The 16014-nt window shown below is 32.4% G+C and overlaps 2 protein-coding genes across 2 annotated transcripts; both read left to right on the top strand.

Annotated features, from left to right (window-relative positions):
- The first annotated feature begins 161 nt into the window (after positions 1-161).
- On the top strand, positions 162-11978 carry LOC124531755 (coiled-coil domain-containing protein 170). The gene is made up of 11 exons (XM_047106268.1): positions 162-239; positions 3167-3256; positions 3329-4067; positions 4208-4380; positions 4556-4756; positions 5186-5329; positions 6232-6336; positions 6927-7094; positions 9042-9292; positions 10039-10236; positions 11026-11978. The coding sequence occupies exons 1-11, from the start codon at positions 162-164 to the stop codon at positions 11108-11110; spliced, it is 2232 nt and encodes a 743-aa protein (XP_046962224.1). The 3' UTR covers positions 11111-11978.
- Positions 11979-14538: 2560 nt separating this feature from the next.
- LOC124531756 lies at positions 14539-15892 on the top strand. The gene is made up of 2 exons (XM_047106269.1): positions 14539-14859; positions 15692-15892. Exons 1-2 carry the CDS (start codon positions 14539-14541, stop codon positions 15773-15775), a joined length of 405 nt encoding a protein of 134 aa, XP_046962225.1. The 3' UTR covers positions 15776-15892.
- Positions 15893-16014: the final 122 nt, after the last annotated feature.

Genomic DNA, 16014 nt, shown 5'->3' on the forward strand with positions numbered 1-16014 from the left:
CTAAAGCGAACAGCACTTAGGCTTTTCTTAGTATACACGAAAGGTAAAATCGATTCTTATGTTTACATGTTTTCGTGTTCAAACTTCATAGCAACGCAGTAGACGTGGTTACTGTAACGTCTTTGGTGTCAGTTATTAAATAACAATCAATTAAATCAGACATGGAGGAAGAGAAGAGCAAGGAGGAAATAGAGGATTGGAAAGTTTACGAAGCATTAAGGAGTAAAAGTCCAACCGAGGTCTGTCTTTTTCCATAGTAAACATTCGTATTAGTTATCCATTGGATGTATAGGATTTGACCTTTAAAGTTTCAGTTCAACAATAATAAAATGTGTACATGTTGTCAGTTATTAATACCTAAGTATTTCAACGAAAATCAGTTATTCTGACCTAACATCGTAGGAATGCTATTCCGCGCCCTAATAAGTTTGGCACATTTGAAAATTTCAATGATAATAATAATTAACACTTACAGAAAAAATGGTAATAAGTGCTTATTAACACAGTGATTTTTTTTTTATTTTGCCTTATAAATAAATTAACCAATAACAAAATAACCATATGTACCGTAAAAAGAATTACAATATGTACACGTTCATATAGCATATTTATTTTCTTCTTTTCGTAATTATTATTTGAATTTTTGATATACAAACATTTTACACAATAGCCGAAATATACCTACCTCATATTAATTTCATACTCAACTCGGCTCGAGTTTGTGATAAAATATTCAATGAAAAGGTTAATTATGAGAATGACAATAGATACTACGTTCTCAAAGAATTTTCCAATACATATTATCTTTTTGTCTATCCGTTTATTATCTTTAATAGTCATTATTAATGAATATTAAGGTAGCCAATTGATCGATACATTAAGGTAGTATTTATGATTGAAAACACCCTTAAGTGCCGTGATAAATCGGTGAAAAAATTTCATTTACATTAACGGAAGAGAACAAAAACAGGCAAGCATCGCTAAATTTGAAACTTCTAATTGTGTGTCTAATTCATATTAATTATGACGTCGAAAGAACTGTATTTCTACAATACATGCATACCTAATTTTTTTTCACATAAAATAAGCCTTCAGAAAGGTATCCTGGTAGTTCGAACGGCAGCACTATGTCTATGTAAAATAAACTAACTACTACGACAAAAATCTGTAAATATCACAGGCCATTCGGCAAATATCCAATATGTATAAATAATTTATTATAAAATAATAAATTATTTATACATATTGGTAATAATAATACAAGGGTTTAAGAATAAAATATTTTTATACAATAAAAGAAATAGTCAATAAAATATTTTTTAACAAGATTTTATTTAAAATTTACGTCGCATAAGAAATTGCTTCTAAATAAAGCAAATTAATAAACTTTTTTTGTTTATCTTAGAAATATATTTTTTTACCAAATATTTATTTGTTTTTGAACTTTCACCGGATATGTTTCTTAACTTTGATAATTTCAATTGATGTATAATTGCCAGGTCACCTGCTTGTTAATTTATTTCTTTAATAAGGGGAGCTTCTCGTGACTTGACCTATTTAAAGCAACAAAGGCTTGTTCAGCACCGAATAACTTTGAGCCTAAATAAACATCGGCATGTCAACAGCACACCCTGCATTTTGTGTACAGTACAAGCCTAGCAGAATGTGAAATGCGACATCAGTGCCGTTGTTAATATTAACTTAATGGTAGGCTTTGTGCAAGCCCGTTCATCTGGGTACCACCTAGTCATCATATATTTTATTACCAAGCATCAACACTCAGTAATGCTATGGACGGGGGTAAAAGTTATAAATACATTACAATAAATAAATATAAGACAAAATCACATAGATTACTCTGATCCCAATGTAAGTAGCTAAAGCACTTGTGTAACTTGCGTTATGGTTTTCCATAATAATGACATACCACAAACACCCAGACGTAAGACAACATAGAAATCTAATGATAATCTATATCCACTCGGCCGGGAATCGAACCCGGCGTGGCGTACCCATGAAAAACGGTGTACACACCACTCGACCACGGAGATCGTCGAGTTAATTATTAATTAGTTAAAATTAATTACTATTTAATAGGTGATCACCGTAAATTAATGATAGTCAAGAAATGTATTATTGGTATTACAAAGTGTTTAGACTGACAAGGAAATGCAATCGCGGTCGGATAGCATTTCCCCTCGATTCAGAATACCATTCTTTACTTCCACGGCGTCGAACATAGCGTGATATCTTCCACTGTTCGTTCGTGCCTTGCACAAATTTCTCCGATTTTTAAGCGGATATTAATGATTGCACTGTTAATAAGAACCTTAATTCGTATAAAATGTTGCGTCATCATAGCTTCCTATATCTGCTTCGATCTATACTTCGATACTATTGCAGACATTATATTAAATTTATTAGAGCTATTCTCCTATTTTATATTTATATATATTGTATATTTATTTGATTTTATTTTGAGCTTATGTTTTGTATATTGAGATATTTTTGTCGACTATGATATTTTAATTCTTTGTATTTTTTCACTACTTTATTAATATTTATCACGTAATCATTGTAATTGTTCTGCAAAATATTTTTCTTATAACATAAATAGATGGACGAGTAAATAGGAAATGGACCACTAGATAATAAGTGGTCACTACATCCCATAGATATTGGCTTAATTAAAAAACTGCGTACACGTGTATAAATTACAGATATTATCTTAATAAATTCCAAGTTTGCCAAATAAAAAATAAATCAATCTTTTTGTTGACTGTAAAAGACCCTTTTTTAAAAAGATACCGATACTAAAGTTTACCCCAATTCAATCAATTTACATGCAACTGAAACAATGTTTGGGGTATTATGTCTGTTATGTAAATCACAAAGTTTAACTGTGTAGTAGCGTACATTTATCCGTACATAAGAAAATATCGTGACTCTTTGCAAGCCTGAAATAGCAACCCCTATCACGCTACCCTACAAACGAATGAAAAGTACCCGCTCCTACGTAAAGACTAGTCGTCTTTTGCACGCCACGGGAAATTGTCCTCAATCCTTCCGAACCACTTGTAATCTGTACTAAGGAATTATGTAAGTGGCTGTTAGAGAATCAATAATTTCATTTCGATATATTTTTTATCCTACACGATGTTCACAGATGGAAGCAGATGTCGGTAATGATGTGGTCACATCTTTAAGGAGCGACTTAGCAGCACTACAATATAAACGTGACAAATTAACCTCTGAAGTAAGTTGCTACTCGTATCTTTGTAATTGCAATTCATAAAAACAAAGCTAAAAATTACATTTCTACTTTTAGAATAACGATTTAAAGAATCAAATGTTGTCTCGTGATCAAAGAATATTAGAGCAGCAAGTCGAAATCGACCACCTGCGCGAACAAAATGCACGTCAAAACGCTATTATATCGTCCCTCAAAAAGAAAATTCAAGACCTCGAAGAATTTCAACGTAACTTACAAGCCTCGCAAGGAAGGAGCGATTTGACTGTGCAAACACTTCAAAGGGATAACCGTTACTGCGAAGAGAAAATCAAAGATTTAGAAAAGAAAATACGATCTCTCGAATTGGAATGCAATAATGAAGAGCAGCAAAAAGAAAATGCACGTTGTCAATTTCACGATCTCATTAGACGATTGTCGGTTGCTTTGGATTCAGATTTTTGTGATACCAATCACACCCATTCACCTGAAAGCCTTATTATCAAAGCTGCAGAACTTGTGCAAGAGATCACGAGACTTAAAAATAAATGTATGAACACAACTGAAAATTTAACAACGATCGAACAAGATCTAAGAAGTTGCAGAGATTCCCTAGAACGTGCAAATACCGATAAGGATATGTTGCAAAGACAACTTTCCTCTCAACTTCTTGATATAGAAAGACTTAAACAAGAAAAAGAATCTCTTGCTGTTTCTAATCGAGTTCTTGAAAGAGAACTGCATGAAAGCAGGGAAAAGCTATCTCACTGTACGAAGAATCTCAATGTTGTAACTGATAACGTCAACCAAAACGAATCTATGATAATCCAATTAAAAGGTTTGTTTGCCTTTGCTACTTTTAATCAAAATCGAATTATGCTATATTCAAGTAGGCTTTTACAAGTATATTTAATTAAAAGGAAGGAATCCTTCTAAAATATTTGTATGTGTTTATAAATATGTCTTTAACAATTTTAGAGGATTTGCGACATCGTGACGAAAAATATCAAAGACTACAGACTGAGTTTCGAAACACGATGGAATCCATTGCAATCCTACTTAGCTTGCCAACACGTTTTGTCGAAGCACACGAAAGCACTATCAAAGATCGTATTAGGGAAATATTGAGTGACTATAAGGATAAATCTGTGGTACGTAAACGAATCTATACTTTATTAAAATCGTACATTGTAATTTTTTTTTTCTATTCATATTAATTACTGTAATACCGTAATATTTCTTTAAAGTGCGGGCGTATAATTGTATTTAGTTGGTTCTCATAAATATGTCACTATAATTTAATAAATACATGTATTTGTTATATAGCAATTGGAAGCGTTAAGAGAAAAATTGGGCATGGAATCTCAGCAATTGGGTAGAACTGTTCACTTACACGATCAAGCAACGACCCGTGTGCGCATCCTCGAAGACGAACGTAATATGCTCGAAACAAAAGTTCACAAATTGGAATCTGAACTAAACGCAATGGAACTTTCCAGAGATAATCTCCGAAAGGATAAAGCAAACGTCAGTATATTCATTGAGTTAATAATACACTCTTAAGACTATATATAAACATTCTAAGAGCCGTTGTAATTGATAGATACGAGTTATTTAAGGCGACAAATAACTGTAATTACTTTAAATGTAACAAAATATGTACACAATCATTAATACATACCTAGCTATATAAGACACGTGATTATTAAAATAATTATTGAATACATGAACAACGCGCATGATCGACAACCGGAATTACTCGTAATTGCCGCCGAATTAGACAAAAACGCTTGTAGGTACAATGATAAAATCTAAACAAATTAGTTTTATATCACAATTTTCCTTTATCTATTCTTAAACTACAAAAACATATCTCAAAGATGAGTAACAATCAAGTATAAATAAAACATAATAATTAACTTTTTCCCGATGCAAGTATTTACAATACTGTTACAGTTCGTGGCATTCCTCGAGCGTCTCAGCCGCACTCTTAATATGGATGAGTTGACCCAGGATATCGGCGTAGAACTACACACTGAATCCATTATACACCGAGCAGAGCAACTCGCACGACTTGAGAGCGATAAAATTGTAGACAAGGTCAGTCACTATAGCATATCACGGGAAAGGAAAAATTAAGATCAGTTTACATTCCTTTCGTACTATATAATATATTTAGATTTATAAGCTGGGCTTGACGCGTTTCAATGAGAACGTTTTTACAAATGTATAATAAAATACTGATACTTAACAACTATACAATGTTATCCAGTAATTTCGTTTTGAGTTCCAGAATTCAGATAAAATAAGACTAATGTTTGAATACAATGCAATACTTGTTTCTTTTATTTTTTCTTGTTGTGTCGCTTTGTATTTTGCGTATATTGATTTAACCACTATCATTTATCTTCACGTTGTGCTTGGAGTAACTGACAACGAGAGGGTTATAAATCAGTTAGTTTGGAATTCAATGCCCGCAAAGGCACGTATAAGAATTGCAATTTAAATATATTCGTCAGGATAAAACGATACAATGCTAGCGGTTAATTTAATAAATGTGTGTTTTATGTAGCTGCTATATTACGGATACTATGGCACACTCCCGAGGCTGCGAAGAGAACGATCTTTCCATGATTTACCTTATCTTAAAGAAGTAAGATTTGTACCATTCAAAATTGGCTTGGCATTGTTAAACTAGGTTTAATCCCGCTCACCTATATTGTAATTACGCTCAGTCATCGATGACACTTATTGATAAACGACAAAAACACCGTAAATAATTAGACACTGCCGAAATATCCACCAAATCATTTGTTCGTAACAAAAAAACACTTCATGACAGCCTGTTAGACATTCCTAAAATTATAGCAAACGTCATTATAATCACTGAAATGTAGATAGATTGACAATAAGTATTTTGGAATGAATATTTTACGATATAATGATTCTTTAATGTCATTTTTTAATGAATATGTTGAATAATCGCATGAGGACTATTCCAGACCGCCGTAGTGTATCAACTCCAGCGTCGAATACGAATTTTAAGGGAACAACTGCAAAGAAAAGATTTACACTTGGATCTACTTCGGCGTAAGCTTAGTGTGCAGGTAATTTATGTACAACATTACCAGTGAAGTATGCAGCACATTTTATTAGTTTTTAATTTTTGCTTAACTCTGTATACCATCTCTCAATTTTGGTCACATAAATGACAAAAACGTGCAATCATGTGACCTTTTTAATGAACCGTTTCTATACGCAAAAAATATTTACTTACTTAACTATGTAGGGGGCCGACATTATGATGCTAGACTGCCTTCGTCGTTTTTATTGGCATTTGTCTTTGAAAATTTGCTTTAATTCATCCTAGTCTACACAAGTTACAAGGCAAACAAAAGCACAAAATAATAATGTGTTCTTCTGTACATAATAAAACAATAAATTAAATATCATCATTACGTAACTATAAAGCTGGTAAAAACACTATTTTATATACATATGTAAATGTATATGTTTAACTTGTATAAACTTTCAACCCAATGATGCACCATACAGTTTTTGAAAAAACATCTACCTGTTAATGCCTTCATCTTTCGTCTATCTTTTACCTTCAATAAAAGTACCTAAACTTTTTTAATGAAATTGTATTACATTTAAAAAAAACTGGGATTAATATTTATTGATTCATACAATACAGGAAGAGAGTTCAAGAGTGCGTGCAGTCCTGCAAGCCGAACGAGACGAGGCGTTGAGTCGCAGTAAAAAACTAGCGCGTCAGTGCGACAAACTGGGCGTACAGCTGAGCGACGCACGCGCACAGGTCCGCGATCTAAATGCACAGCTCGCCGACGCCGCAGAATACAAGGTACCTTTTGTGCTGAGGTAAACAAATATTGTAAGGATCTTTAAATCATTAAAAACTATTAAATTATGATTCAATAACCATCTGTCCACAAGATAGTATAGTGTGATGGTTGTGTGCGCAAGCGCATGTTGAACGCAAGCGCGTTGTGCGCTCTCTGTTATCCTGTGATCTGAAGGAACAGCGATCCGATATAACTAGAAATATATGAGGGCAGAATCAGTCTGCCTTATCGACTAACGAGAGAGATCGTTTTTAAAATAAAAATAAATAATAAATAAATATGAGACAACATCACATATATTACTCTGATCCCAACGTAAGTAGCTAAAGCACTTGTTATGGAAAATCAGAAGTAACGATGGTACCACAAACACCCAGACCCAAGACAACATAGAAAACTAATGATAACCTACAGGAATCGAACTCGGGACCTCGGAGTGGCGTACCCGTGAAAACCGGTGTAAACACCACTCGACCACGGAGGTCGTCGAGATAGAAAAATCCTATTGTATAGTAAAAGATATCAATCAGTAATAATAAGTTCAGTAAAAGTTTGAATCTAGTTAGGACTTAAGGACTGAATTAAATCAATCATACGAAATAAACTACTTTTGATTACATATAAAATACAATATAATGTATGTACAAATAGCAGGCGATTCTCGTTAAAACTTTCATTTATCTAACATCATTTTTTTTATAAATCAAGACATAATACCTCTTTGGTATTAAATCGCATAGCGCAGACCTGCTTCGGTATCGATTGTACTTATATTCACTGGAATAATTTGCTTGCAAGGTTAAAGTGATTTACTAGTTACAAAGGTGGTCTTATTCTAAGATATTCTTTCAAATCGCTCGATTGTTCTTCGATCATATTCAGTTTAATAATGAACATAAGGATGATGGAAATATGTAAAAGAAACAGTGATTTAATACAGATCATTCGATCATAGCATAATAACTTCTAAATACGAAAATAATGGGATTCATTGTTTAATAGTTCCGTAATTTTTCTTTTTTGGTTTTGTGAATACAAGTTACAAACAAAAAATATTGAAAATATTTCCCAACGTTTTCTTTAACTTTTTTCTCTATTCTGGTAAATACAAAAACACCAAAGTAGTTGTAAAAGGTTAATCGTTTAGTATTTGTTTTATTTGGGTATCATTAAATAATTCCTTAAAATTGCAGGTAGCAACCAAATACTTCTATATATCATGATTGTTATTATTTATAAGTCATGGTTTAATTTAATAATAATAGTATATTATTTCTATTATGTAAATTTCACGGAAGTCTTTCGCAGTAAAGGCCAGGGCCATTTTTATTAAAATATTGATTCCTTACCTGTATAATATACATACATACGTATAGTATATAAATACAATAACAATATACTTATTCATATACGACCACGCACAATGCATATAATATTATAATTGTAAAACAAATTCCTGGTAAGTATACCAACGGAACAAATAAACAGTGATTTAAAGACGCATAACAAAGACGTCGAGGTCTAGAAATATCGTGATTATAAATTTAAAGCTATCAGCAAATACATACAAAAACAATCATATCGAACCGAGATGGCCCAGTGGTTAGAACGCGTGCATCTTAACCGATGATTGCGGGTTCAAACCCTGGCAAGCACCGCTGAATATTCATGTGCTTAAGGTGTGTTTATACTTCATCTCGTGCTCGACGGTAAAGGAAAACATCGTGAGGAAACTTGCACGTGTCTAATTTCATTGAAATTCTGCCACATGTGTATTCCACCGACTCCCATTTGGAACAGCATGATGGAATATATTCCAAGCCTTAGCTTCAACGGAAGAGGAGGCAAGGCTCAGCAGTGAGAAATTTACAGACTGTGGTTGTTTGTTGTTGGATGATTCATCTTTTACAATATCAAATATGGTTATGTTTTCAATCTGGATATAGATAGCTTCACTAGAACGAGCACGAAAAATAGAGGAGCTACAAAAGAAACTCGACGAAGCGGAATTACTCCGAACGAGATACAATCGTAAAGTCAACGTCTTAAAAGACCAAGTGAGATCAACTGGGGAAACGTTCGAACAAGAGAGATCGACCGCGGAACATCAAATTAATATGCTGAGGGACGAGCTTTCCAGAACAAAGGAAGCTCTCGCTGAATGTCAAAGGAGAGAAGCACAGTTACAAAGCTTTAGGTATGTGTCGTAACTTTGCATTATACTCTTTTAAAAATCGATTTTATTCATATTTGCCAATAAAGTCTTACTTTAAATAGTCAAAATAATCATATAGATTACATATTAATTCAATGTGTATGTTATAAAAATGAAATTTTACGTTCGCTGAAGTTCAATGTAATGCAAAAATGGTCATAAAATTCGGGATGTTTTTACGTCCGAGCCAACTGTTCTTGCAAATTTCGTCCACCCAGGGCTATTACCTTCACACGAAATCATACAAGAACGGTTTACCCTTAACCTTGATGTTTTAAATCAAGACTTGCTACGGCCTACAAAACGTAATCGAATTACATTGACACATTATGGGGCCATGATTTCAATGAGAACCAAATATTATAAATAAAATAAATTTATTTCGTATAATGATAATTTAGAGTGCGTAATATAAATATTTATATTTTTATTCAGAAAAAAATACGTTTTTAATTTAATCTTATGAAACAGTTTTTAACCTTAAATATTAAACAGTTACGATTGGCCGCTAGTCTGCCTTAATAAATGTACGAATGAATGAATGATTTTATAGTCTGTGCCACTCGGATGAAGGGTTCTAACTTCTAAATCATTAGAACCCTTCATTCAGCTAGAAGCTTTGACCTTACAGTTCTGTTTCGGACAGTGCAAAAATACATTTATTTTCGTCTCAAATGCAAGAGGAAATACTTCCGGACATTAAGACATCCGACTTGACATTACAACAGGAATTCGATTGCCAAGCTGCTGGGGATATTGGTGCCGTCGTCTGTGTCCGACTTCGAAATGGTTTCGCGACTTCAGAAGCTGATAGATGCCCATCACGACTTCACGATTGTCTCACGACGGTACGACGACCCCGCGCTGTTGCGGGCTTCGTCCAGATCCCCGCCCCCTTCACGGTGCAGGACACGAACACCAGACCGGTAAATACTAACATACTAGACATAACAATAATACTAGACATAATAAAGATTACTATAAGATAAAACACTCAATTGCATTGCTTTATTGCAGTGACAAGTAAATAAATCGTTATAAAATAATGGTTAGATTATTATATATAGATATTGCATCCTTATACTAAATTTCACTATGATTACAGTATTATTTATACAGCGTAATATTTAATACAAGAACTTCATTGAATTTAGTTTGTAATCTCAAACGCATTTTAGCAATCATTACATTTTCACATTACATGCCAGAGGGGTTTGGGTTTATTTTATTTTATTATAGTTTTAAATATTCAATCGTCAGCTACGATAGTACTGGTTGCGGGTAAATGTCCAACATGTAAAAAAAAACGAAAGTAATAAACTATTTATTATATCCATAAACTATTCATTAAGAAGCTGAAATCCGGTTGACATTTTGCAGATGATAACCTTCTTACTTCAATTAGTCCGTCTTAATTTTACAGACACTACATTCAATCATGTACTTATTACAGTTATTAAACTATATACCAATATTCTACATACATATTTATTAGTAGAGACTGTATTTGGCGCTTACCCTACTCATACATAACTCTGTGGCTTCTCAAAGACTAAAATAAAAATTAAATTGATACCATAGATAATTATTAACTAGTTACAAACATTATTAATCTGAGTCCAGAGTAATTATTATTTTTTTACAAATAGTCTAACACATCACTAGTCACTTGTTTTTATAGTTGAATTTAAAACGTCGTAAGTGCATTGTTCTAGATCCCTTCGTTATGATGATTCCGGATACGCCGACCCGGCTTTCGATTTGGAGGACGAGCTTTACAAAGGACGCGCGCCGTTGTGACAGTCGCGCCGCCGCGCCCGCTTCTAGCCGGAATAGGCTCGGCGATTCGATGTTTAAAAATATTATAGACAACTTTAATAATCCTTAAAAATTATGATGGAATAAATACGCAAAATATCAATAATCAGAACTACATATATACAATTCTCCTCGATATGTTTACGTAGTCTCTCCATTAGCATATTAAAATAAAACCTTTTTTTATCAACCTTATTAATGTATGTAATTTAATATTATTTTTGTTATATAAGTTATAAACGTAACTCGATGTACACTAACGAGTGTTACTGTTAATTTATGTAAAAAATATATTTTCAATGTCTTCAACTAATTTAAGTAATGTTTCAACTATTTCATAATAACGTTAAACGCAAACTTGAATTAAATTTGTAGCAAAAAGTTTTCGTTATATTATATTTTTTGTAGTATTTATAAAGCATTACGAAAAACCGTAATGTTAGGCTAACATTGGTTAGATAAGTATATTATTCTTGTTTAATTTAAAACACATTTAACATAATCCTGCTAGTATCACCCCTTTCATTTTAGAATATATATGCTTGCGACACACACACATACACATACCAAAGAAAGTCGAGATAAGACGCTCATTACTTAAATACAACCGTTTCAATTTGATTTGTGTAATTATCAATATTAAGTTCTTAATTTTGTTTATTTACTATTTATACTGATTATTACTGGAGAGACATCTGGTATAGATCCTATTCTAACATAGCGTAATGGCGTACTGTCAAATATTAATCATGTCAAAGACATAGACAAAATATATACTTTTGAGTAACGATCTGCGAAAAGTTTTTTACTTTTTTTATGGTATAGGTCGGCGGACGAGCATATGGGCCACCTGATGGAAAGTGGTCACCATCACCCATAGACAATGACACTGTAAGATATATTACCTTACATCGTCAATGTGCCACCTTGTGCCTGTAGTTACACTGGCTCACTCACCCTTCAAACCGGAACACAACAATACTGAGTACTGTTATTTGGCGGTAGAATAACTGATGACTTTATTTATGCTTCGGACACTTAACAAATTACTCAATGTTTATAGTTATTCCTTTGCACCTTAGAGTCTCATTGTGTACTCTATATTTATAGTAACGTCCTTCAGTTCAACCAACCAGATATATGTTTATTTTCCGTCACTCAAATGCTACTAACTCCGAGATACTACTGTTATGTAATAAGGACTTCCATTAATGACTTTTAGTGCATTATCTTTAATCTGTGGTGTGAGAAAATCTGAGCCAAGGGTCTTCAATATGCTTATAAAAAAATCCATCCTAATCAAAGAGCTTTAATAGCCAAACAATTTTTAAGAAAAAATGGTATATTTTTAAATTAACCCGCTTACACATATAGCTATTAGCATATTAGTATTGACCGGTATTGTATATTAGCATTCGTATGTAGATTTAAAAATTGTTAAGTTTTATTTAATGTGTTCATTTTATTTTTAAACCAACGTGTTGGTTGAATCAGCATTAAATGTACCGTTATTTTTACTTGTGGACTTAAACGAGTTTAAGTATTCTTTTATGTATAACATCTTGTTAATAATGTTATTTTATCCCTAGGATTTGTTAGTATCAGAAGTTATATATTTGTATAGATATTAATTTGTAATAAGGATATAAAAAAATGAATTAGTTTTATTTAAATGTCGTGATTAATATAATAATATTTGAGATCATTTTTTAAGAATAAAAAATAATTAATTCTAAGTTTTAAGTCATAATCGTAAGCGTTACGTGTTTTAGAAAATAACAATATAATTACATATCAAATTAATGTGTGGATGTGTTCAAATTTAGTTAATATTTGGCAAGCTAGATGTCAAAAGCACAATCTAATTAATAAAAATAAGGAATCGATGTTAGAAATATTGGTTACAATAAACGACTTGGAAATTTTTTGTCTTTTTATTTCCGCTACCAACGTAAAGAGGATTTAAATGACTATAAATATCTCACTAAGACCTCTTTGGAACGATTCTTTTTGAACAAATTCCATAAAGCTTCATCTCTTTTCCTCGTCTCCGAAACACTTTTAATAATCTAATTAATTTTTGTACATTTTTTGTGTATATCTGTTACAATTCATAATTAAATGTTCTATCTTTTTATAATTTAAATCTAATTAAATTATTAAATACCCGGTATTGTACCAATAACCCGGTACTTAATAAAATATACTCAGTTACGTGTAATCTTTAGTAGTGGCAATATACATAATAATTTTTGTATTTGCACAAAAAAATATTTTGCTTTTTATAACAACATGTGAGTAAGATATTTCGAATTAATTTTAATACTAAAGCAATACACAACAACATAACAATAACTAACAATATACAAAAATATAAACTAGACCAACAAATATGTTATATATTATATAATAAAATCATTGGATGAAATAATAAATCATTTGACGGTAGAACTAGATTATTGTCTTACATTATCTTTCATTACGAGACTAACTTTAGCAGTCGGCTGTGGTCAGTGTTAAGTCGTTCTTTCAATCGTTTTAATAATTTTTACTATGATTTACTACATTAGTATTTTTATATTACTCATTAGCCCTGGTAAGTGATACTAAATAAGCTGTCTATGATTTTAATGAACTCATTTATTGACGCCATTGTCTTATAAACATGCCTTGTATAATTTATGGGTGTAATAAAAAGATATATTATTTCACGTTTTATGAACAAATTTAAAAATATATTATAATATATTATTACAATATAAATCTGAAGAAAGGTTAGTTTTATTTGTGTAAACTAAATTGATGGAATGACAATACTTTCAAGAAACCAGAGACCATCAACTAAGTAGTAATTTCTTTTTAGTAATATAATACCATGTGGGATTCGTTCTATTAGTATTCGTTAGATCACATCCCGTGGATTTTTTTTAATGTTTTGTTTTTATGGAGTAGGTTGGCGGACGAGCATATGGGCCACCTGATGGTAAGTGGTCACCATCACCCATAGACAATGACGCTGTAAGAAATATTAACTATTTCTTACATCGTCTATGTGCCACCAACCTTGGGAACTAAGATGTTATGTTCCTTGTGCCTGTAGTTACACTGGCTCACTTAAACCGGAACACAACAATACTGAGTACTGTTATTTGGCGGTAGATTAACTAGTGAGTGGGTGGTACCTACCTAGACGGGCTTGCACAGAGCCCTACCACCAAGTGGATGGTAAAAAATTGGAATTTATCAAAGGTTCATCAATGCACGCAGCTGTCCACGTGTCATTTAAGACCGATTTAGTTATTCTGATTCAATTTTATCAGCAAAACCCTATATTATATAAGTATTAATAAATACAGTAAACCAGTAAATAGTGTTATAAAAAATACAACTAATATTTATTTATTTAAGTAATGCCGAAGCCCCGGTACGTAGAACTAGATGAAGACGAGCAACAGTTATATCGGACTGCATACGAAACTCCCTCTTACGATAACGATGAACACGAGGACGACCATGACATGCCACTGCACACCGGCAAGTTAGACCTCCTTAAAGATGGCTTGTGGGCTATAAAAGCTAAGATAAATGAATTAAAGATGTTTAACAAAGCCTTGGCAGCGAATTTATTATCAACGAAACTCAAAGTCAAAGAACTTCTAGCCCACCAGATTACAATGAAGAAACATCACCACGAAACGCCTGAAAAGAAAAAACCGATCCATAATTATCAGGTAAATCATTTAGCAGAATTTTATTCTTCGAACATTTTATTTTCAGATTGGCTGAATGTGATATCGTAAATAAAAAAACAATAATTAAATCCGAATATTTTTAAAATTAGAACGCGTGCATCTTAACCGATGATTGCGGCTACTCAGCTGATTTATGTGCTTAATTTGTCTTTATAGTTCATCTCGTGCTCAGCGGTGAAGGAAACATCGTGAGGAAACCTGCATGTGACAAATTTCATAGAAATTCTGCCACATGTGTATTCCACCAATATGTTCCAAACCTTCTCAAAGGGAGAGGAGGCTTTTAGCCCAGCAGTGGGAATTTACAGGCTGTTGTTCTAATCAATTAAAAAAAGCTAAAACGAAACAGTTATTGTTATTATTATAATACAGACATTATATTTTACAATTGAACGTGCGTGTGTTAAGCAGCGTTTTCAGTTGGTATGATAATAATAATAATATAGTTAAAATAAAGGTAGATAAGATGTTGAATCCTTATTAGCACGCTCACTATGCATATTTCTTACTGAACGAATGTATAAAAAGCGAACACATTTATTTAATGACCTTTTTATTCTGTATCATATACAGAATAAAAAGGTCATTAAATAAATCACTATGTTGCCACGCAACTGGAGGCTGATCGGAAAACCTTCATACGGCTATGAACAAAAACGTCCATAGCTTTAACAATATGTGACATTTAGGTGTAATCGAGTTATTGACGTTGCACATTCCGTATTAAATTGATGAGGTACTAGACTTATTCTCAGCAACTTTCCGAATAAGGATTTACATTGAAAGTAATCATGATTTTAAACTGTTTCAGCCTCAACCTTATCCGATGTATGAGCCGCAAATACCGCAATACGTTGCGCCTCAACACGGCCACGATCCTTACTACGGGCACTGAACAACCAAACTGAAAAACTACACGCTGGACGTTTTTTAACCTCTACATATATATAATAAATACTAAACAATGCATACAAATAACAATCAACGAAGTACCTTCATTCTGGTAACAGAATTATATAATAATATTATTAAATTCAAATTACGATTTCTATAATAAATTATCATCGTTAATTTTAAAGAGAACACGACTTTTATTTATATGAGAGTAGTTAGACCTCATACGTCACAACTTCT

This window comes from Vanessa cardui, chromosome 8, assembly GCF_905220365.1.
Source record: "Vanessa cardui chromosome 8, ilVanCard2.1, whole genome shotgun sequence".
Classification (NCBI taxonomy): domain Eukaryota; kingdom Metazoa; phylum Arthropoda; class Insecta; order Lepidoptera; family Nymphalidae; genus Vanessa; species Vanessa cardui.

Bases quoted from the DNA above. Each gene is read 5' to 3' on its own strand.
- LOC124531755 (XM_047106268.1), top strand. From the start codon at position 162: ATGGAGGAAGAGAAGAGCAAGGAGGAAATAGAGGATTGGAAAGTTTAC. The intron at 4,068-4,207 runs GTTTGTTTGCCT...TAACAATTTTAG, and splicing joins TATGATAATCCAATTAAAAG to AGGATTTGCGACATCGTGAC. The intron at 10,237-11,025 runs GTAAATACTAAC...GCATTGTTCTAG, and splicing joins AGGACACGAACACCAGACCG to ATCCCTTCGTTATGATGATT.
- LOC124531756 (XM_047106269.1), top strand. From the start codon at position 14,539: ATGCCGAAGCCCCGGTACGTAGAACTAGATGAAGACGAGCAACAGTTA. The intron at 14,860-15,691 runs GTAAATCATTTA...AAACTGTTTCAG, and splicing joins AACCGATCCATAATTATCAG to CCTCAACCTTATCCGATGTA.